This window comes from Hyla sarda, chromosome 10 (genome assembly GCF_029499605.1).
Source record: "Hyla sarda isolate aHylSar1 chromosome 10, aHylSar1.hap1, whole genome shotgun sequence".
NCBI classification, from domain to species: domain Eukaryota; kingdom Metazoa; phylum Chordata; class Amphibia; order Anura; family Hylidae; genus Hyla; species Hyla sarda.
This window is the reverse complement of record NC_079198.1, coordinates 6,780,096-6,806,365: the sequence shown is the minus strand read 5'-3', so window position 1 is coordinate 6,806,365 and position 26,270 is coordinate 6,780,096. Positions and strand designations below refer to the sequence as shown.

Below are 26,270 nucleotides of genomic sequence, written 5' to 3'. Positions count from 1 at the left end.
TAGTTAGATTACATGGGGAGGAGGTTTGTTACAGTGTGTCACCCCAGTAGTAAGGAGATTACATGAGGAGGAGGTTTGTTACAGTGTGTCACCCCAGTAGTAAGGAGATTATATGAGGAGGAGGTTTGTTACAGTGTGTCACCCCAGTAGTAAGGTGATTACATGAGGAGGAGGTTTGTTACAGTGTGTCACCCCAGTAGTAAGGAGATTACATGAGGAGGAGGTTTGTTACAGTATGTCACCCCAGTAGTAAGGAGATTACATGAGGAGGAGGTTTGTTACAGTGTGTCACCCCAGTAGTAAGGAGATTACATGAGGAGGAGGTTTGTTACAGTGTGTCACCCCAGTAGTAAGGTAATTACATGAGGAGGAGGTTTGTTACAGTGTGTCACCCCAGTAGTAAGATTACATGGGGAGGAGGTTTGTTACAGTGTGTCACCCCAGTAGTAAGGAGATTACATGAGGAGGAGGTTTGTTACAGTGTGTTACCCCAGTAGTAAGATTACATGGGGAGGAGGTTTGTTACAGTGTGTCACCCCAGTAGTAAGGAGATTACATGAGGAGGGGGTTTGTTACAGTGTGTCACCCCAGTAGTAAGGAGATTACATGAGGAGGAGGTTTGTTACAGTGTGTTACCCCAGTAGTAAGATTACATGGGGAGGAGGTTTGTTACAGTGTGTCACCCCAGTAGTAAAGAGATTACATGAGGAGGGGGTTTGTTACAGTGTGTCACCCCAGTAGTAAGGAGATTACATGAGGAGGAGGTTTGTTACAGTGTGTTACCCCAGTAGTAAGATTACATGGGGAGGAGGTTTGTTACAGTGTGTCACCCCAGTAGTAAGGAGATTACATGGGGAGGAGGTTTGTTACAGTGTGTCACCCCAGTAGTAAGATTACATGGGGAGGAGGTTTGTTACAGTGTGTCACCCCAGTAGTAAGATTACATGAGGAGGAGGTTTGTTACAGTGTGTCACCCCAGTAGTAAGGAGATTACATGAGGAGGAGGTTTGTTACAGTGTGTCACCCCAGTAGTAAGGAGATTATATGAGGAGGAGGTTTGTTACAGTGTGTCACCCCAGTAGTAAGGAGATTACATGAGGAGGAGGTTTGTTACAGTGTGTCACCCCAGTAGTAAGGAGATTACATGAGGAGGAGGTTTGTTACAGTGTCACCCCAGTAATAAGGTGGGTTGTGTCAAAAGGTGAAGACAATGGGTGGGGTCAAGTTGGCGGCAAAATTAGCTTTCGCCTAGGATGACAAAAATCCTTGCACCAGCTCTGTACCTCGGACAGGAACAAAAAACTAGATGTGAACAGAGCCTTATTGATACAATATACATCAGTGTCCTATGGAGTAATGACAGCTCAGACGAATTATATGGTCATCAACCAGTCAATCAGCATTTCTTATTACGGGAACCATTGTTATAATGTCTCCACATTCCCACCATACCGATCCCCCCGGGGGGGTTGTGCAGCATTTTCCTCTGATCGATGATGTACATAGAACCCTTCCTGCCTATGTCGTAGCTGTAAATACTCCCAGCAGATCTACTCATTTAGTAGGTAAAGAAAGGCCGATAGGTTCAAGATAAACCATATCTGTGAGACGCATTTTTTGGGGGGAATTTCTAGGATTTTCCAAACCCGGGTGCCTCCAGCTACTGCAAAACCCAACTCCCAACATGCCCGTACAGCCGAAGGCTGTCCGGGCATGTTGAGAGTTGGGGTTTTGCAGTGAGCCATCAACAGAGTCCATCTACCGTAATAGTTGCTTATGCAAGAGTGGAGTCACCGTTTTCATTCAACTTTGGAGTCCATTCTCTTGGTTCGTATCTTTCCCGGTTCCATCTTCCTCTTGGCGTCCCCGGAAACTTCCCTCATCGTCTTGACAACAACCCATTTCATCAGTGAGTGACGGCCCGTCTGGCCTATCAGGAGGTGACAGCCCCAGACCAATCAGCTTGGTGCTTTTTCCCTGTGTCTGTTTATCCTTGTTGACCACCTGTGACCTGACCTTTGCCTGTTCCCTGACATTTCCTTTGCTTGTTGATTTTGTACTTCGCTGCTGTCTAGTTTAGACCAAAATCTTGTCCTGACTCTGTCTTTGCTGTTTGTACCTTGTCTGCCCATATATTACTGACCTAGTTTGTCTGACTATTCAGACTACTCTTGTGCCCCTGCACGTAGTTCAGCATAGGGACCGTCACCCAGTTGGGGGTCACTGTTTAGGGTAGATGGTAGAGGAAGAGGTTTGGGGCAAGTGGTAGGTGGAACTCTCTATGTGATACTCACCAGAGTCCTATACAACTTCCAACCAATGTATCAGTGGTAACTGCTTTGTTACATTGTTGCAAAGTTACTAAGTTTCTACATTGAAAACCTTCTACTTCAGAAGAAAGGTTGAAGGAAACAGAGAACATTGGTTATTATAAGTTTTCAGTGTTGATTATAAACAACACTGAATAAGTCATGAAGACAACAACGAAACGGAAGAGCCGGCAACGGAGATAGTGCCGCCAGATTGAGTCTACAAACCGAAAACATGAGACGTTGACTAGAGGACAGGCCAAACTGTGGCAGGAAGAGTAGTGGAACCTCCCATTCATAGCCCAAAACTCCCACTAGGACTGTGGTCTCCAAACTGCAGACGTCCAGCTGTTGCACTACAACTCCCAGCAGTTGTAAAAACTACAACTGCTGTTGCGAAACTACTACTCCCAGCATGCCCGGACCACCAAAGGCTGTCCGGGCATGCTGGGAGTAGTAGTTCTGCAACAGTGGGTGGTCCACAGTTTCTAAAGCTAAGCACTAGGGTCATGGTCATGATCTTTTCCAGTTCGAGGCCAATGTTGGGGCCTCCATAGATGGTTATAGCAGGTGGAGTAACAATTGGTCATCACAAAACAAGCCAGGTTCTGAGGCAGTAAACATACACTTAGGCCTCGGCAGGTTTCTGAGCATTGTAGTTGCATCATAGCTGGGGGTGAGGAGAGATGTCGAAAAAATTGAAGACCACTGCAAAGGGCCCTTGTGTGGAAGTTTCGGCACTGTTTCAGAAGTATATAGAAACTAAACCAAAACTGGTGCATATAATATTCCAAATTTATTGATATATCAGTACAACGCATTTCCGAGCTCTCTTTCCTTCCTCAGGGGCACAAACAAAAAAAAAATTTGATAATGTCAAAATGCGTTGTCCTAATATATGAATTAATTTGGAAACCAACTCTATGCATCCTCTCTGGTGGTTTCGTCCACATAGAATTCTGCACCACCGACCAAGATTTCTCTTTGTAAAGGTTAATACCAAGTGCCCCATTGTCTTAGGAACAGAACTTGTCCTCTTCAAGGACACAGCATACGTAAACAATGATTTATAAGTCACTGCTGACCAGTCTGGAGTGCAGGCTTCTGCAGGCACACAAGGGGTTAAGAGGTAAAATAATCCATTAACAGAGGAGGCAGCTTGTGGCTCCTGTGTAAAGTGCACTCCAGAGCCCCGGGGGCCCCGCTGCCTCAGCACAGGATGCAATCCCTATTACTGCTGAGATACACAGAAGAAGGAAAACATTAAAATATATCCAGGGTCCGGTGCAGTCACCTATAGAGGGAGATGTGGTGGTAAATATGGGAGATATATATATACGGTGTATATATATATAGAGAGAGAGAGAGAGAGAGAGAGAGAGACTGCCCTGTACTGAGACAACATGAACTGTGCATTATCTATCTCATATCTATCTATCTATCTATCTATCTATCTCATATCTATCTATCTATCTATCTATCTCATATCTATCTATCTATCTATCTATCTCATATGTATCTATCTATCTCATATCTATTTATCTATCTATATCATATCTATCTATCTCATATCTATTTATCTATCTATCTATCTAATATCTATCTATCTATCTCATATCTATCTATCTATCTCATATGTATCTATCTATCTCATATCTATCTCATATCTATCTATCTATCTATCTATCTATCTATCTATCTCATATCTATTTATCTATCTATATATCTATCTCATATCTATCTATCTATCTATCTATCTCATATCTATCTATCTATCTATCTCATATCTATCTATCTATCTATCTCATATCTATCTATCTATATATCTCATATCTATTTATCTATCTATCTCATATCTATCTATCTCATATCTATCTATCTATCCCATATCTATCTATCTCATATCTATCTATCTATCTCATATCTATCTATCTATCTATCTATCTCATATCTATCTATCTATATATCTCATATCTATTTATCTATCTATCTCATATCTATCTATCTCATATTTATCTATCTATCTCATATCTATCTATCTCATATCTATCTATCTCATATCTATCTATCTACCTATCTATCTCATATCTATCTATCTATCTCATATCTATTTATCTATCTATCTCATATCTATCTATCTATCTCATATCTATCTATCTCATATCTATCTATCTCATATTTACCTATCTATCTCATATCTATCTATCTATCTATCTCATATATATCTATCTCATATCTATCTATCTCATATCTATCTATCTCATATCTATCTATCACATATCTATCTATGTCATATCTATCTATCTATCTCATATATATCTATCTCATATCTATCTATCTCATATCTATCCGTCTTATATCTATCTATCCGTCTCATATATCTCACTATCTGAATTCCTATGTTCTTCTATTTTTTCATTTTTAATAACTTAGCAAACATTTCCAGCATTCTCTTATGACATTCTCATTATTGGGGACTGAATGATGGGGGAAACCTTGATATCTTGCAGTTGCCTTGCTTGTGTGTCAGGCTGTCTCCTGGTCTGACCTCTGACCTTTGCCTGGTGTTTGGCTGTCATGTGACCCTGGACCCCCTCCTGTGGACCCTGTTGCAGTGACCTTGGTAGGACCGCGTTCACAACAACGTCGACTTCTCCCACTGATTCCCATTTCTCTTTTCAGAAACAGAAATAAACTGATACGTTTCATCTTTATTTGTCTAGACCAGTGTGTTTCCCAACCAGTGTGCCCCCAGCTGTTGCAAAATTATACCTCCAGGAATGCCCAGACAGCCAATAGCATTAGATGTGGGGTGACAACCCTTATGGTTGCCATTGCAGTGCCCATAAATCTGGCATCTTCCTTTTAGATCAAATCTTCATTGTTGTGGAGCAGTGTTTCCCAACCAGTGTGCCTCCAGCTGTTTAAAAATTTAACCTCCTAGCATGCCCCGACAGTCAATAATATCAGACGTGGGGTGGCAACCCTAATGGGGCTGTTTGCAATGACCATATATCTGACCATATGAATGGCATTCAAATCTTCATTGTTCTTTAGCAGTGTTTGCCAACCAGTGTGCCTCCAGCTGTTACAAAACTACAACTCCCAGCATATACAGAAAGCCATTGGCATCAGATGTGGGGTGAGAACCCTAATGGTGCCCATTATAGTGCCTATGATACCTGGCATCTTTCTTAGATTATTAATAGCAGTCAGATCTTTATTGTTCTGGAGCAGTGTTTCCCAACCAGTGTGCCTCCAGCTGTTTCAAAACTACAACTCTCAGGATGCCCAGACAGCCATTGGCATCAGATGTGCGGTGACAACCCTAATGGTGCCCATTGCAGTGCCCAAAAAACCTGGCATATTCCTTGGATTATGAATGGCAATCAAATCTTCATTATTCTTTAACAGTGTTTACCAACCAGGGTGCCTCCAGCTGTTACAAAACTATAACTCCCAGCATATACAGAAAGCCATTGGCATCAGATGTGGGGTGAGAGCCCTAATGGTGCCCATTATAGTGCCTATGATACCTGGCATCTTCCTTAGATTATGAATAGCAGTCAGATCTTTATTGTTCTTGAGAAGTGTTTCCAAACCAGTGTGCCTCCAGCTGTTTCAAAACTACAGCTCCCAGGATACCCAGACAGCCATTGGCATCAGATGTGGGATGGCAACCTTAATGGTGCCCATTGCAGTCCCCATAATACCTGGCATCTTCCTTGGATTATGAATGGCAATCAAATCTTTATTATTCTGGAGTAGTGTTTCCCCAACCAGTGTGCCTACAGCTGTTGCAAAACTACAACTCCCAGGATGCCCAGACAGCCGCTGGCATCAGATGTGGGGTGACAACCTTAATGGTGCCCATTGCAGTGCCCATAAAACCTGGCATCTTCCTTGGATTATGAATGGCAATCAAATCTTTATTGTTCTGCAGCTGTGTTTCCCATCCAGTGTGCCTCCAGCTGTTGCAAAACTACAACTCCCAGCATGCCCGGACAGCCAACGGCTGTCTGGGCATGCTGGGAGTTGTAGTTTTGCAACAGCGGGAGGCAGCTTGGTTTGGAAACAGTAGTCAAGACAATCCTATGTAAACTGAACAAATCAGCATTAACATACCTACCCTCTGGTTATAGTTTGCTACAATGTATCAGTCCCGAGTCTAGATTGGATACAATTGTAACAAAAAGTCAGCTGTGTGCAGGACTAAGACTAACAGATCCTGAGTTTATGGATTTTGTCTCTGATTCAGTAAGGGAGGTGGCAATCTCTACTGCTGGGAGTTGTAGTTCCACCGCAGACTAGAGGATATGTACAGATAACAACGTCTCTATTAACCCTTAGCATACACCTGCTGGTCCGGCTGCGTGGAGGTGGATCCGGAGACAGAGGCCGTCTATGGGCACGAATTCAAGATCAGGTGTATATCCTGTAAGAAACGAGGGGAGACGGTGGCCAAAACCTTCACCGAATGGTTCTTCAAGGGGGACGGAATGGAGACATTCGACTTGGTGAGCAATAATAGTTATATATGTACAGCTGGTATAAGTTATATATCTCCTGTATATACTGATATGGACCATGCTGGTATAACTTGGTATATACTGTATATAATATATATGTACAGCTGGTATAAGTTATATATCTCCTGTATATAGTGATATGGACCATGCTGGTATAACCTGGTATATACTGTATATAATTATATATGCACAGCTGGTATAAGTTATATATCTCCTGTATATAGTGATATGGACCATGCTGGTATATCCTGGGTATATACTGTATATAATATATATGTACAGCTGGTATAAGTTATATATATCTCCTGTATATAGTGATATGGACCATGCTGGTATAACCTGGTATATACTGTATATAATATATATGTACAGCTGGTATAAGTTATATATATCTCCTGTATATAGTGATATGGACCATGCTGGTATAACCTGGTATATACTGTATATAATAAATATGTACAGCTGGTATAAGTTATATATCTCCTGTATATACTGATATGGACCATGCTGGTATAACTTGGTATATACTGTATATAATATATATGTACAGCTGGTATACGTTATATATCTCCTGTATATAGTGATATGGACCATGCTGGTATAACCTGGTATATACTGTATATAATTATATATGTACAGCTGGTATAAATTATATATCTCCTGTATATAGTGATATGGACCATACTGGTATAACTTGGTATATACTGTATATAATTATATATGTACAGCTGGTATAAGTTATATATCTCCTGTATATAGTGATATGGACCATGCTGGTATAACCTGGTATATACTGTATATAATTATATATGTACAGCTGGTATAAGTTATATATCTCCTGTATATAGTGATATGGACCATGCTGGTATAACTTGGTATATACTGTATATATATATATATGTACAGCTGGTATAAGTTATATATCTCCTGTATATAGTGATATGGACCATGCTGGTATAACCTGGTATATACTGTATATAATATATATGTACAGCTGGTATAAGTTATATATCCCCTGTATATAGTGATATGGACCTTGCTGGTATAACCTGGTATATACTGTATATAAGATATGTGTACAGCTGGTATAAGTTATATATCTCCTGTATATACTGATATGGACCATGCTGGTATAACTTGGTATATACTGTATATAATATATATGTACAGCTGGTATAAGTTATATATCTCCTGTATATAGTGATATGGACCATGCTGGTATAACCTGGGTATATACTGTATATAATATATATGTACAGCTGGTATAAGTTATATATCTCCTGTATATAGTGATATGGACCATGCTGGTATAACCTGGTATATACTGTATATAATATATATGTACAGCTGGTATAAGTTATATATCTCTGTATATAGTGATATGGACCATACTGGTATAACCTGGTATATACTGTATATAATTATATATGTACAGCTGGTATAAGTTATATATCTCCTGTGTATAGTGATATGGATCATGCTGGTATAACATGGTATATACTGTATATAATTATATGTACAGCTGGTATAAGTTATATATCTCCTGTATATAGTGATATGGACCATGCTGGTATAACCTGGTATATACTGTATATAATATATATATGTACAGCTGGTATAAGTTATATATCTCCTGTATATAGTGATATGGACCATGCTGGTATAACCTGGGTATATACTGTATATAATTATATGTACAGCTGGTATAAGTTATATATCTCCTGTATACAGTGATATGGACCATGCTGGTATAACCTGGTATATACTGTATATAATATATATATGTACAGCTGGTATAAGTTATATATCTCCTGTATATAGTGATATGGACCATGCTGCTATAACATGGTATATACTGTATATAATTATATGTACAGCTGGTATAAGTTATATATCTCCTGTATATAGTGATATGGACCATGCTGGTATAACCTGGGTATATACTGTATATAATATATATGTACAGCTGGTATAAGTTATATATCTCCTGTATATACTGATATGGACCATGCTGGTATAACCTGGTATATACTGTATATAATATATATGTACAGCTGGTATAAGTTATATATCTCCTGTATATAGTGATATGGACCATGCTGGTATAACCTGGTATATACTGTATATATGTACAGCTGGTATAAGTTATATATCTCCTGTATATAGTGATATGGACCATGCTGGTATAACCTGGTATATACTGTATATAATATATATGCACAGCTGGTATAAGTTATATATCTCCTGTATATAATGATATGGACCATGCTGGTACAACCTGGTATATACTGTATATAATATATATGTACAGCTGGGATAAGTTATATATCTCCTGTATATAGTGATATGGACCATGCTGGTATAACCTGGTATATACTGTATATAATATATATGTACAGCTGGTATAAGTTATATATTTCCTGTATATAGTGATATGGACCATGCTGGTATAACCTGGTATATACTGTATATAATATATATGTACAGCTGGGATAAGTTATATATCTCCTGTATATAGTGATATGGACCATGCTGGTATAACCTGGTATATACTGTATATAATATATATGTACAGCTGGTATAAGTTATATATTTCCTGTATATAGTGATATGGACCATGCTGGTATAACCTGGTATATACTGTATATAATATATATGTACAGCTGGTATAAGTTATATATTTCCTGTATATAGTGATATGGACCATGCTGGTATAACCTGGTATATACTGTATATAATATATATCTACAGCTGGTATAAGTTATATATCTCCTGTATATAGTGATATGGACCATGCTGGTATAACCTGGTATATACTGTATATAATATATATGTACAGCTGGTATAAGTTATATATCTCCTGTATATAGTGATATGGACCATGCTGGTATAATCTGGGTATATACTGTATATAATATATATGTACAGCTGGTATAAGTTATATATCTCCTGTATATAGTGATATGGACCATGCTGGTATAACCTGGTATATACTGTATATAATATATATGTACAGCTGGTAAAAGTTCTATATCTCCTGTATATAGTGATATGGACCATGCTGGTATAATCTGGGTATATACTGTATATAATATATATGTACAGCTGGTATAAGTTATATATCTCCTGTATATAGAGATATGGACCATGCTGGTATAACCTGGGTATATACTGTATATAATATATATGTACAGCTGGTATAAGTTATATATCTCCTGTATATAGTGATATGGACCATGCTGGTATAACCTGGGTATATACTGTATATAATATATATGTACAGCTGGTATAAGTTATATATCTCCTGTATATAGTGATATGGACCATGCTGGTATAACCTGTGTATATACTGTATATAATATATATGTACAGCTGGTATAAGTTATATATCTCCTGTATATAGTGATATGGACCATGCTGGTATAACCTGGTATATACTGTATATAATATATATGCACAGCTGGTATAAGTTATATATCTCCTGTATATATAGTGATATGGACCATGCTGGTATAACCTGGTATATACTGTATATAATTATATATATAAAGCTGGTATAAGTTATATATCTCCTGTATATAGTGATATGGACCATGCTGGTATAACCTGAGTATATACTGTATATAATATATATGTACAGCTGGTATAAGTTATATATCTCCTGTATATAGTGATATGGACCATGCTGGTATAACCTGAGTATATACTGTATATAATATATATGTACAGCTGGTATAAGTTATATATCTCCTGTATATAGTGATATGGACCATGCTGGTATAACCTGGTATATACTGTATATAATATATATATGTACAGCTGGTATAAGTTATATATCTCCTGTATATAATGATATGGACCATGCTGGTATAACCTGAGTATATACTGTATATAATATATATGTACAGCTGGTATAAGTTATATATCTCCTGTATATAGTGATATGGACCATGCTGGTATAACCTCTGAGTATATACTGTATATAATATATATGTACAGCTGGTATAAGTTATATATCTCCTGTATATAGTGGTATGGACCATGCTGGTATAACCTGGGTATATACTGTATATAATATATATGTACAGCTGGTATAAGTTATATATCTCCTGTATATAGTGATATGGACCATGCTGGTATAACCTGGGTATATACTGTATATAATATATATATATGTACAGCTGGTATAAGTTATATATCTCCTGTATATAGTGATATGGACCATGCTGGTATAACCTGGTATATACTGTATATAATATATATGTACAGCTGGTATAAGTTATATATACTGTATATAGTGATATGGGCCATGCTGGTATAACCTGGGTATATACTGTATATAATATATATGTACAGCTGGTATAAGTTATATATCTCCTGTATATAGTGATATGGACCATGCTGGTATAACCTGGGTATATACTGTATATAATTATATATGTACAGCTGGTATAAGTTATATATCTCCTGTATATAGTGATATGGACCATGCTGGTATAACCTGGGTATATACTGTATATAATATATATGTACAGCTGGTATAAGTTATATATCTCCTGTATATAGTGATATGGACCATGCTGGTATAACCTGGTATATACTGTATATAATTATATATGTACAGCTGGTATAAGTTATATATCTCCTGTATATAGTGATATGGACCATGCTGGTATAACCTGGGTATATACTGTATATAATATATGTGTACAGCTGGTATAAGTTATATATCTCCTGTATATAATGATATGGACCATGCTGGTATAATCTGGTATATAGTGTATATAATATATATGTACAGCTGGTATAAGTTATATATCTCCTGTATATAGTGATATGGACCATGCTGGTATAACCTGGTATATACTGTATATAATTATATATGTACAGCTGGTATAAGTTATATATCTCCTGTATATAGTGATATGGACCATGCTGGTATAACCTGGGTATATACTGTATATAATATATATGCACAGCTGGTATAAGTTATATATCTCCTGTATATAGTGATATGGACCATGCTGGCATAACCTGGGTATATACTGTATATAATTATATATGTACAGCTGGTATAAGTTATATATCTCCTGTATATAGTGATATGGACCATGCTGGTATAACCTGGTATATACTGTATATAATATATATGTACAGCTGGTATAAGTTATATATCTCCTGTATATAGTGATATGGACCATGCTGGTATAACCTGGTATATACTGTATATAATTATATATGTACAGCTGGTATAAGTTATATATCTCCTGTATATAGAGATATGGACCATGCTGGTATAACCTGGGTATATACTGTATGTAATATATATGTACAGCTATTATAAGTTATATATCTCCTGTAAATAGTGATATGGACCATGCTGGTATAACCTGGTATATACTGTATATAATATATATGTACAGCTGGTATAAGTTATATATCTCCTGTATATAGTGATATGGACCATGCTGGTATAACCTGAGTATATACTGTATATAATATATATGTACAGCTGGTATAAGTTATATATCTCCTGTATATAGTGATATGGACCATGCTGGTATAACCTGAGTATATACTGTATATAATATATATGTACAGCTGGTATAAGTTATATATCTCCTGTATATAGTGATATGGACCATGCTGGTATAACCTGGTATATACTGTATATAATATATATATGTACAGCTGGTATAAGTTATATATCTCCTGTATATAATGATATGGACCATGCTGGTATAACCTGAGTATATACTGTATATAATATATATGTACAGCTGGTATAAGTTATATATCTCCTGTATATAGTGATATGGACCATGCTGGTATAACCTGGGTATATACTGTATATAATATATATATGTACAGCTGGTATAAGTTATATATCTCCTGTATATAGTGATATGGACCATGCTGGTATAACCTCTGAGTATATACTGTATATAATATATATGTACAGCTGGTATAAGTTATATATCTCCTGTATATAGTGATATGGACCATGCTGGTATAACCTGGGTATATACTGTATATAATATATATATATGTACAGCTGGTATAAGTTATATATCTCCTGTATATAGTGATATGGACCATGCTGGTATAACCTGGTATATACTGTATATAATATATATGTACAGCTGGTATAAGTTATATATACTGTATATAGTGATATGGGCCATGCTGGTATAACCTGGGTATATACTGTATATAATATATATGTACAGCTGGTATAAGTTATATATCTCCTGTATATAGTGATATGGACCATGCTGGTATAACCTGGGTATATACTGTATATAATTATATATGTACAGCTGGTATAAGTTATATATCTCCTGTATATAGTGATATGGACAATGCTGGTATAACCTGGGTATATACTGTATATAATATATATGTACAGCTGGTATAAGTTATATATCTCCTGTATATAGTGATATGGACCATGCTGGTATAACCTGGTATATACTGTATATAATTATATGTACAGCTGGTATAAGTTATATATCTCCTGTATATAGTGATATGGACCATGCTGGTATAACCTGGGTATATACTGTATATAATATATATATATGTACAGCTGGTATAAGTTATATATCTCCTGTATATAGTGATATGGACCATGCTGGTATAACTTGGGTATATACTGTATATAATATATATGCACAGCTGGTATAAGTTATATATCTCCTGTATATAGTGATATGGATCATGCTTGTATAACCTGAGTATATACTGTATATAATTATATATGTACAGCTGGTATAAGTTATATATCTCCTGTATATAGTGATATGGACCATGCTGGCATAACCTGGGTATATACTGTATATAATTATATATGTACAGCTGGTATAAGTTATATATCTCCTGTATATAGTGATATGGACCATGCTGGTATAACCTGGTATATACTGTATATATTATATATGAACAGCTGGTATAAGTTATATATCTCCTGTATATAGTGATATGGACCATGCTGGTATAACCTGGTATATACTGTATATAATTATATATGTACAGCTGGTATAAGTTATATATCTCCTGTATATAGTGATATGGACCATGCTGGCATAACCTGGGTATATACTGTATATAATTATATATGTACAGCTGGTATAAGTTATATATCTCCTGTATATAGTGATATGGACCATGCTGGTATAATCTGGGTATATACTGTATATAATATATATGTACAGCTGGTATAAGTTATATATCTCCTGTATATAGTGATATGGACCATGCTGGTATAACCTGGTATATACTGTATATAATATATATGTACAGCTGGTATAAGTTATATATTTCCTGTATATAGTGATATGGACCATGCTGGTATAACCTGGGTGTATACTGTATATAAGATATGTGTACAGCTGGTATAAGTTATATATCTCCTGTATATAGTGATATGGACCATGCTGGTATATCCTGGTATATACTGTATATAATATATATATACAGCTGGTATAAGTTATATATTTCCTGTATATAGTGATATGGACCATGCTGGTATAACCTGGGTATATACTGTATATAATATATTTGTACAGCTGGTATAAGTTATATATCTCCTGTATATAGTGATATGGACCATGCTGGTATAACCTGGGTATATACTGTATATAAGATATGTGTACAGCTGGTATAAGTTATATATCTCCTGTATATAGTGATATGGACCATGCTGGTATATCCTGGTATATACTGTATATAATATATATGTACAGCTGGTATAAGTTATATATCTCCGGTATATAGTGATATGGACCATGCTGGTATAACCTGGGTATATACTGTATATAATTATATATGTACAGCTGGTATAAGTTATATCTCCTGTATATAGTGATATGGACCATGCTGGTATAACCTGGTATAAACTGTATATAATATATATGTACAGCTGGTATAAGTTATATATCTCCTGTATATAGTGATATGGACCATGCTGGTATAACCTGGGTATATACTGTATATAATATATATGTACAGCTGGTATAAGTTATATATCTCCTGTATATACTGATATGGACCATGCTGCTATAGCCTGGTATATACTGTATATAATATATATATGTACAGCTGGTATAAGTTATATATCTCCTGTATATAGTGATATGGACCATGCTGGTATAACCTGGGTATATACTGTATATAATATATATGTACAGCTGGTATAAGTTATATATCTCCTGTATATAATGATATGGACCATGCTGGTATAACCTGGTATATACTGTATATAATATATATGTACAGCTGGTATAAGTTATATATCTCCTGTATATAGTGATATGGACCATGCTGGTATAACCTGGGTATATACTGTATATAATATATATGTACAGCTGGTATAAGTTATATATCTCCTGTATATAGTGATATGGACCATGCTGGTATAACCTGGTATATACTGTATATAATATATATGTACAGCTGGTATAAGTTATATATCTCCTGTATATAGTGATATGGACCATGCTGGTATATCCAGGGTATAAACTGTATATAATATATATGTACAGCTGGTATAAGTTATATATCTCCTGTATATAGTGATATGGACCATGCTGGTATATCCAGGGTATATACTGTATATAATATATATGTACAGCTGGTATAAGTTATATATCTCCTGTATATAGTGATATGGACCATGCTGGTATAACCTGGGTATATACTGTATATAATATATATGCACAGCTGGTATAAGTTATATATCTCCTGTATATAGTGATATGGACCATGCTGGAATAACCTGGTATACACTGTATATAATATATATGTACAGCTGGTATAAGTTATATATCTCCTGTATATAGTGATATGGACCATGCTGGTATAACCTGGTATATACTGTATATAATATATATGTACAGCTGGTATAAGTTATATATCTCCTGTATATAGTGATATGGACCATGCTGGTATAACCTGGTATATACTGTATATAATATATATGTACAGCTGGTATAAGTTATATATCTCCTGTATATAGTGATATGGACCATGCTGGTATAACCTGGTATATACTGTATATAATATATATGTACAGCTGGTATAAGTTATATATCCTGTATATAGTGATATGGACCATGCTGGTATAACCTGGGTATATACTGTATATAATATATATGTACAGCTGGTATAAGTTATATATCTCCTGTATATAGTGATATGGACCATGCTGGTATAACTTGGTATATACTGTATATAATATATATGTACAGCTGGTATAAGTTATATATCTCCTGTATATAGTGATATGGACCATGCTGGTATAACCTGGGTATATACTGTATATAATATATATGTATAGCTGGTATAAGTTATATATCTCCTGTATATAGTGATATGGACCATGCTGGTATAATCTGGTATATACTGTATATAATATATATGTACAGCTGGTATAAGTTATATATATCTCCTGTATATAGTGATATGGACCATGCTGGTATAACCTGGGTATATACTGTATATAATATATATGTATAGCTGGTATAAGTTATATATCTCCTGTATATAGTGATATGGACCATGCTGGTATAATCTGGTATATACTGTATATAATATATATGTACAGCTGGTATAAGTTATATATCTCCTGTATATAGTGATATGGACCATGCTGGTATAACCTGGTATATACTGTATATAATATATATGTACAGCTGGTATAAGTTATATATCTCCTGTATATAGTGATATGGACCATGCTGGTATAATCTGGTATATACTGTATATAATATATATGTACAGCTGGTATAAGTTATATATCTCCTGTATATAGTGATATGGACCATGCTGGTATAACCTGGTATATACTGTATATAATATATATGTACAGCTGGTATAAGTTATATATCTCCTGTATATAGTGATATGGACCGTGCTGGTATAACCTGGGTATATACTGTATATAATATATATATGTGCAGCTGGTATAAGTTATATATCCTGTATATAGTGATATGGACCAGGCTGGAATAACCTGGTATATACTGTATATAATATATATGTACAGCTGGTATAAGTTATATATCTCCTGTATATAGTGATATGGACCATGCTGGTATAACTTGGTATATACTGTATATAATATATATGTACAGCTGGTATAAGTTATATATCTCCTGTATATAGTGATATGGACCATGCTGGTATATCCAGGGTATATACTGTATATATATATATATATATATATATATATATATATATATATATATATATCTTAGAACATCAAAGACACAGATTTCGCCGTTCGCTCGGTGAGATCCTGTAGGATTATAAATATTTAATGACATTTCTCTTATTTTTAGCTCTCAGGATAAAGCGTCAGGTGTAGATTTGTTTTGATGGATTTTGCGCTTCAAACTATTCGATGTACGCAGGAATCCTGACTCCTCCTCTTGCGCAGTTATTTCGGGTTCCTGGAGAAGTCGTCAGTAAAGTTCAGTGTTTTCCAATCAATATGTCTTAAGCTGTTCGAAAACTACAACTCCCAGCATGCCCGGACAGCCATAGGCTGTCCGGACATGCTGGGAGTTGTAGTTTTGCAACAGCTGGAGGCACACTGTTTGGACAGCCCTGGTTTAGCTGATTTTACACCATCTGGTATAGTTATCTTTATAAAATAGGGTTTTTAACATATTCGCCAAACGGCGGTTTCCAAAATGGCAGTGTGCCGAAACTACAGTGTCTCTCTCCCTATGGTGTCTATGGGAGAAAAAATAACGCAAGAAAAAAAAACGCATGTAGGTTAACAATTGGCGTTTTTCTGTGGGTTATTTCCCCCCTCCATTTCTATTTTAATAAAAAATCCTTGAGTCACATTATCAAAACATCACATGATATTTTTTGCCTTCTATTATAAGAGCGATAAGCGCTAAATATTTAATATTTATCAAATTCCCCAAATGTGGCCTCTTTGACCATAGAGTTGAAGGTCATCCATTGAGTTGTGCTGTGATGCCTCCAGTCTGAGGTTCCTTGGCCCTATGATATATATATATATATATATATATATATATATATATATATATATATATATATATACTGCCCTCTGTAGGCCAAACTCCCCAGCTGATGCAGTCTTTGGTGAGGATTACTTTTGTGGCCTCTTTGACCATAGAGTTGAAGGTCTTCCATTGAGTTGTGCTGTGATGCCTCCAGTCTGAGGTTCCTTGGCCCTATTATATATATGTATATATATACATATATATATATATATATATATATATATATATATATATACTGCCCCCTCTAGGCCAAACTCCCCAGCTGATGCAGTCTTTGGTGAGGATTACTTTTGTGGCCTCTTTGACCATAGAGTTGAAGGTCTTCCATTGAGTTGTGCTGTGATGCCTCCAGTCTGAGGTTCCTTGGCCCTATTATATATATGTATATATATACATATATATATATATATATATATATATAAATATATATACTGCCCCCTCTAGGCCAAACTCCCCAGCTGATGCAGTCATTGGTGAGGATTACTTTTGTGGCCTCGTTGACCATAGAGTTGAAGGTCTTCCATTGAGTTGTGCTGTGATGCCTCCAGTCTGAGGTTCCTTGGCCCTATTATATATATATATGTATATATATACATATATATATATATATATATATATATATATATATATACATATATACTGCCCCCTGTAGGCCAAACTCCCCAGCTGATGCAGTCTTTGGTGAGGATTAGTTTTGTTGCCTCTTTGACCGTAGGGTTGAAGGTCTTCCATTGAGTTGTGCTGTGATGCCTCCAGTCTGAGGTTCCTTGGCCCTATGATAGAGATATATATATATATATATATATATATATATATACTGCCCCCTGTAGGCCAAACTCCCCAGCTGATGCAGTCATTGGTGAGGATTACTTTTGTGGCCTCTTTGACCGTAGGGTTGAAGGTCTTCCATTGAGTTGTGCCGATTCTTTGATATCACCAGCCTGATGGTCCTCGGCCCTATTCTATCTACTGACACTTCTCTTCTTTCCTTCTCCGAGACAGATCCTTCTCCGCCAGCACCCTAAGACCAACATCTTGGATAGCCGTTTCGAAGGGCGGCTCAAGTGGAACGGGAGCAGTCACTCGGAGGACCTGCAGGACATGTCAGTCGTCATCTCCAACGTGTCCTACGATCACGCCGGGACCTACATGTGCCGCGTTAACCGCACGCTGATCTTTGAGAGCCACGAATACAACACCAACGTCACCAAATTCATTGACGTTACAGTGGTGGACAAAGGTGAGTGTCCGATGAACAAGGGATCAGGATTCGCAGGTCCGATCGGCTGAACGTTACGACATTGTGTTGTGTTTTTTTTTTCTCGTGCAGGAAATAGAGACATCGCTTCCATAGTGTCGGAGATCATGATGTACGTCCTCATCGTGGTGCTCACAATATGGCTGGTGGTAGAAATGATCTACTGTTACCGGAAGATTGCTGCTGCCGGGGAGGAGGCCGTTCTGGAGAATGCGTAAGTACCATGTGGGGGCCTGGGTGACCCCGGGACTAAATGTCAGCTCTAAGGCTACTATAGATGGCATCTGGACCCCCATGGATCACACTAATGAGGTCATCAGATCAGACATCAGCATTAAAGATGTCTTCTTCCCACTGCCAAGACCAGGGTCCCCCAACCTGTGGCCCACCAGCTGGGGGGAAACTACAACTCCCACTGTGCCCTGTGACCCATTTGTGGATCCAACCGATTCATCCTATTTAAAGGAGTAGTCCAGTGCAGGAACACTTATCTCCTGTCCAAAGGATAGAGGATAAGTGTGTGATCACGGGGGTCCGACCGCAGGAAGGTAAAGTCTGGACCCCCGCACGAAGTGGCAACCGACATGTCTCCTCCATGTACAGTGGTCCCTCAACATACGAGGGTAATCTGTTCCAAACGGACCATCGTTTGTTGAAACCATCGTATGTTGAGGGATCCGTGCAATGTAAAGTATAGGACAGTGGTCTTCAACCTGCGGACCTCCAGATGTTGCAAAACTACAACACCCAGCATGCCCGAGCCAACGGCCGTCCGGGCATGCTGGGAGTTGTAGTTTTGCAACATCTGGAGGTCCGCAGGTTGAAGACCACTGGTATTGGAGGTTATACTCACGTGTCCCCGCCGCTCCGGACCCTCATCACTCGTCACCGCTGCCCTGGATGTCGCCTTCCATCGCTGTCGCCGCGTCCCCGGGTGTCCCCGATGCTCTGGCAAGGCCTCTGCTTCCTCGCTCTCCGTCGCCGCCATCACGTCGCTACGCACGCCGCTCCTATTGGATGACGGGACGGCGCGCGCAACGACCTGATGAGGACGATGGAGAGCGCCGACGATGCAGGGGATCCCGAAGAGGACGCGTCGGAGCCCCGAGGACAGGTAAGTGATCGTCAGCGGACCACACGGTGCACCGTAAACGGCTATCCGGGGGCAGCTGAAGCAGTCGGCGCTGCCGGATAGCCGTTTATGCGATGGCCCCGACATACAAAAGTATCGTATGTTGATGCTGCCTCTGAGAGGCCATCGTATGCTGAAATGATCGTATGTCGGGGCCATCTTAGGTCGGGGGGGGGGGGGGGGGGTCACTGTATCTCTATTGGAGAGCTGGAGACACTGAAGCTCTGAGTGGGGGTTCACACGCCCTCGTACCGGGGTGCCATGCAGGAGATCTGACCGCTGAGACATCCCCCCCCCCGCACCACCACCACTTATCCCCTATCCTTTGGACTTTAACAACATGTGGTTTTCCGGATGTGTAACAAAATTACAATTCCCATCAGGGCATGAAGGAAGTTATAGTTTGGTAACAGCAGAAGAACCAAAAGTAAGGTACTAGGGGGCCATAAATACCGGCTTAGGCAGTGAACGAAAATTCCGCTATAGAATTGTTGGTTTGCAGCGCCATCTAATGGCAAAGTTAGGTATTACAATATAGTGTCTGAGTTTGGCGTTTATACAAACAAAACCTAAAAAGGTTCAAATAATAATGTATAATAGAGTTATATAGAAAACCAGTCCTCAAAGGTACGTAGGAAAAATTGTGGAAAGTAGGTGATATGTCCAATAGCGTTAAAACTATTTATTATAGATATACGTCCAAATGTATAAAGTCGAGGTCTAACGCAGACTCAACGGCAACAATAATAAAATCCCTGTGGTTGATCCCGCTCAAGTTCTACATCGGTTCTTTTGTGTTGATATATGATATATTTTATATTTTATTTGCGTCCAATCTATTCCATTATAGGTTGTGTTTATTTATTTCAGACTTTCAAGGTTGTCTCACATTAACATTTATTCATTATTATTGTTTATTTTCATTTCATTTCTTTTTATATTTTTTCATATATATATTTTTATAAAAATTTTTCATTGTTTTTATTTTTTTCTCATCTTTTTTTTCATAATTTTTATTATTATTTTATTTTTATGGCACTGGTATCTTAATATATGTACTTTTTATTGCTACTATTATGAGTGTCCGGAGATGTCGGAGAGGCGAAGATTACATCACACGTATGTCTAGAGCTGAAGCTAAAAAAAATCTTCGATAAAACCAAAACTCTTTGAATTCGATACATTGACACCCAGGGGATTGAATGCTGAAATAGAAATTTTTGGTTTTCTTTGACACACTTGGGTTCGGCTCTTCCCCACGGCCTGGTACCGCAGGTTGTTTACCGCCGTGATGAAGGGGTCCTTCATCACGACGGTAAACGACCTGCCGGTACCAGGCCGTGGGGAAGAGCCGAAACCAAGTGTGTCAAAGAAAACCAAAAATTTCTATTTCAGCATTCAATCCCCTGGGTGTCAATGTATCGAATTCAAAGAGTTTTGGTTTTTTTCGAAGATTTTTTTTAGCTTCAGCTCTAGACATACGTGTGATGTAATCTTCGCCTCTCCGACATCTCCGGACACTCTGGATAGCTGTAAAGAACAAACTAGAGGGGTCTTGGTGGTGGTATTCTGCAAAATGTAATCATAGAGCATTTGTTTTGGTCCCTTTTTTTATATTATAGATATTTTCGGCAATGCCTACTTTCAGCCGTCTTTTAGTGTGTCCTATGTTCTGTTTACTACATTTACATTGTATCATATAAATAACACCTTTGCTGTGTCAGGTAAGACATTCTGTCATTTTCTATGAAAAATTGTTTGTTGTGGAAGATACTTCTATTGTTTTTTAGGAAAATCTGTAATTTGGCACCCGGAGCAAGAACCACACCTATGGAAACCTTTTGACTGTAGCCAAGTAGAGGACGAATGTAAATTCGTCCTCTACTTGGCTACAGAAACTGTAAATTCTATCAAATTCTGTAAACTGTATATTCTATAAACTGTAAATTTTATGATTCTATAAACTGTAAATTGTATTAACTACTATAAACTACATTTGATAAGATTCTATAAACTGTAAATTCTATTAAATACTATAAACTGTAAATTTTATGAAATTCTATGAACTGTTAATTTGATAAAAATCTATAAACTGTAAATTCGATAAAATTCGATAAACTAAATTTTATTAACTACTATAAACTAAATTTTATAAAATTATATAAACTGTAAATTCTATTAAATATTGTAAACTGTAAATTCTATAAAATTCTACAAATTGTAAATTCTATAAAATTATTTCAACTGTAAATTCTATAAAATACTATGAACAGTAAATTCTATTAAAGGAGTTCTGTAATGAAAGGGGGGACCCCCTGCGATCTCCTGTAGAGATACATGGAGGGGGCGTTCCGGCTGCGGCTTCCTGCGGAGGACAGAACTCCCGCTTCCGGCAGACTGCCATGGCCCTTTTGGATAGGGGATAAGTTATTTTTCACTGCACTACTCTTTTAAATACGTTAAACTGAATTATAGTAAAAAAAAAAAAAAAAAGATGCAGTAGGAAAAAGAGAGAGTTGGCTGAATTCCCAGCTAGTGTGTCTTAGCTAACCGAACTTCGGCTCTGTTGTAGAATATAACATGTCTGTTTTCACCGCAGAGCAGAAGGTTGGTTTTTGGTTTTGCAATACATGACATAATATAGTAAACAAAAAACATGGGGCCAACAAAAAGTTCAACTTGCAATGCAAAATTAATAGGTACTCATTTGGCCCTGTCAATGGAAAAGTAAAACAAAAGTTATGGCTCTAAGAAGCTGAGCAAAAGAAGAAAATTAGCTGACCTGCATGACTCTTGTCCGGGCATATGTATGTTAATTGTACCCCCCCCCCCCCCCCCCCCCCCCCACCCATGTATACATTACATTGTACAGAATTTGACTTTTTCTTATGTTTCCTTCTTCTACAGTTCAGATTATTTAGCAATAACCACTGAGAGTAAAGACAATTGCCTAGTAGTGCAGCCGCAGGAGTAGCCGGACCCAGGATAGTGACACCGGGAAACCAGGTGAGTGGCTGAACACATTCTGAACTTTTTTGGACTATAAAGGTTCCCATACAAATTAGAGAAAGTCATCTAACTTCAGCAGAGCCGGAAAAAGTGTCTGATGTGTATGGGGGGGGGGGGGGGGGGGGGCTCTTGAATTTTAGCTTACGGATCCTTTTGTTCTCGGGAAGTTATGCTGCCACCAGTGGAGTCAGGAAGATGTATGGCCACCTTAAAGGGGTTGTCCATCAATAAAACCTGTTTTTAACTATCTTTCAAATTTACATATATTGGTAAATAAAGTTATCTTACTCCATGTCCATGGTCTGTCTTCCTTTACTTCTGCTTTTGATACAAACTGTTTGCTCTGTTGTCTTCATTCGCCCATCTTCCTGTACATCAGTGATGGACTTCCTGTTCCTTTGTACACTCTAGCAGGGAATTCTGCCTACACTATGTCTCCTATTTTGTGGGGGGGGGGGGGGGGGGTTATAGCAGTGCTTTCCAAACTAATGACCTCCAGCTGTTGCAAAACTACAACTACCAGCATGTCCGGACAGCCAACAGATGAGAGTTGGCTAAATTTCCAGCTAGAGTGTCCAGATGAGACAGGAAGTTGGGCTTTTGAAGACCACTTAGCAGACAGTTTGCATCAGAGGCTAAAGGAAAGTATGAAAGCCCACAAAAAAGGTAGCAAAATAACTTTGTATACTAATATATACTTATTTATTAGACAGTTTAAAATGATCAACCCTTTTGAAATTCACTATGTAATGGTCTTCCTTTTCCTGTGTAAACTCTATCATGGAATTTTGCCAACTCTATGTCCCTCCCACTATGTGGGAGGGTTATAGTCATAATTACATAGTTACATAGTATGGTTGAAAAAAGACACATGTTCATCAGGTTTAAGCAAGGAGGTGAAATTAAGGGGTATTGATAAATTAAGTTGTAGTGGAAGGAAGATAGAGTTGGCTGAAATCCTAGCTAAGTTGTCCTGACCAGGCAGAAAGTTTGGCTTATGAAGACAACAAAGCAGACAGTTTGCATGAGAAACAGAATGAAATCACGAAAGGCCATAGACAGGTAGCAAATATCTTTGTATGTGTTCATTTATTAGGAAGTTAATAATAGTCAGACAACCCTGGATGTTATAGGACATGCAGAGGTCTCAGTTTCACCTGTTCTCATTAAATAGGTCCAGAAGTTGGACCCCCCCCCCCAAATGATGTTCATTTATTAGACAGTTAAAAATAGTTGGACAGCCCTAGGAGCCAGGATGTAATGGAATTCCTGTTCCTGCTGACACTCTAGTTGGAAATTCTTCCAACATTATCTCCCTCCCTTAATGAAGAAGGGTTATAGTCAAGAAGTTGTATTGGGAGGAAGATAGAGTTGACTGGATTCCCAATAAGAGTGTCCTGACCAAGCAGGAAGTGTAGCAAATGAAGGCAACATAGTAGAGAGTTTGCATCAGAAGCAAAAGGAAAGCATAAAATCCCACAGAAATGTATCAAAATTACTTAGTAATAACTATATACCAATATATGTTCATTTATTAGTCAGTTAAAATTAATCAGACAACCCAGGATGGTATAAGGCGTGCAGAGGTCTCAGTTGTAGCCTTTCTCATGAGATAATCCCAAAGGTTGGACAACCGCAAATATTTATTTATTAGACAGTTAAAAATAGTTGGACAGCCCCTTTAAGACCCAGGTTGTAATGAACTTTTTGTTCCTGTTTACACTCTAGCTGGGAATTCTGCCATGTCTATCTCCCTCCCACTATGAGAGTTTATAGTCAAGAAGTTGTAGAGGGAGGAAGAGGTGCCTGAATTCCCAGCTAGAGTGTCCTGACCAGACAGGTAGTTGGGCTACCGAATGTATCAGAAGCAGAAGGAAAACATGAAGACCACAGAAAGGTAGCAAAATAACTTTATATACCAACATATGTTCATTTATTGTACAGTTATAAATGTTCAACCTTTTTAAGACAGTTAAAAATAGTGGGACAACCCAGGAGGTTAAAGGGCATGCAGAGGTCGGGGTTGTATCTGTTCTCATGAGTTGGACCCCCATCGATCAGACCCCGTACCCTGTGGATAGGTGATGCATTACAATCTTGGGATAGCGCCTTCCCGGTGTTCTTCACCTTTAATGTTCATTTTGTTAACAGCTGGAAGAATGGATGGAGCCAGGAGCAATGCAAACACTGCTGGGAGGACCGAAAACTGTAACGGGTCACCAATGAGCCCACCACCACCGCCGAATACACCACCACCATCACCATCACCCTCCCTTCCCCATGGATTACATCAAGATCCATTCCAAGTTGCTTCTTACGCCGAACAATGCAGAAGACGTGGCCAAGACTCGGTATCCCGGGTCACACTCACATATGCAACGCTCCTTAGCTTCTTTATTGCCAACTCACCAGCAATTAAGGTGTTAAGGAAACTTACCAAAAATGCTTCCATGGAAAGTAAGACTTTTTATCTTTTCGTGGCCTTGCTGTTGCTTTAAGTTTTTTGTTTGGGAGAGGGGCGGGGGGTTGTGGGGCATGGTGGGGAGGGGCTACATTCATCACGGGAGCCGACCATCAATGATTCTCGACGAACTGGAAAGCAAAGATTTCAAAATTTCGAATTTTTCCAATTTTTCCCATAATGTTTGGGATGCAGTGAACAATCTAAGGGGCATGAATATTCCTTGCATGACGCTCCAAACGCATATCCTTTTTTTTTTCTTATCTGCTGCTGCTGCTGCAAAAAAAAAAAGAAGAGAAATTGCGCCTAAGTTTTGACTCAACGACGCTGGGGAAGGGGAGTGTTGTGGATCAACATGCTGCAACGTGGTCTGGCACCCGATGAGTTAAAACCCCTGTACATCGAAGCTTTGAAGGCGTGATGGGGGAGGGGAGAGAAAAGTAAACAGAACTCACTCAGCTCTGCTGTTCCGGCTTCCATATTGGATACCGGGGAGGGAGGGGCGACCTTTTGAATGTGAACTACTTACCGGG

The 26,270-nt window shown here is 37.8% G+C and overlaps 1 protein-coding gene across 1 annotated transcript in view; it reads left to right on the top strand.

Annotated features, from left to right (window-relative positions):
* Nucleotides 1–26,011, top strand: part of SCN1B (sodium voltage-gated channel beta subunit 1) — a 32,811-nt gene extending 6,800 nt beyond the window's left edge. Inside the window, exons 2-6 of the mRNA XM_056543413.1 lie at nucleotides 6,660–6,826; nucleotides 18,880–19,117; nucleotides 19,208–19,349; nucleotides 23,175–23,273; nucleotides 25,428–26,011. Coding sequence (XP_056399388.1) covers nucleotides 6,660–6,826; nucleotides 18,880–19,117; nucleotides 19,208–19,349; nucleotides 23,175–23,241 — 614 coding nt within the window. The 3' untranslated portion in view covers nucleotides 23,242–23,273; nucleotides 25,428–26,011. The remainder of the gene's footprint in view (nucleotides 1–6,659; nucleotides 6,827–18,879; nucleotides 19,118–19,207; nucleotides 19,350–23,174; nucleotides 23,274–25,427) is intronic.
* Nucleotides 26,012–26,270: the final 259 nt, after the last annotated feature.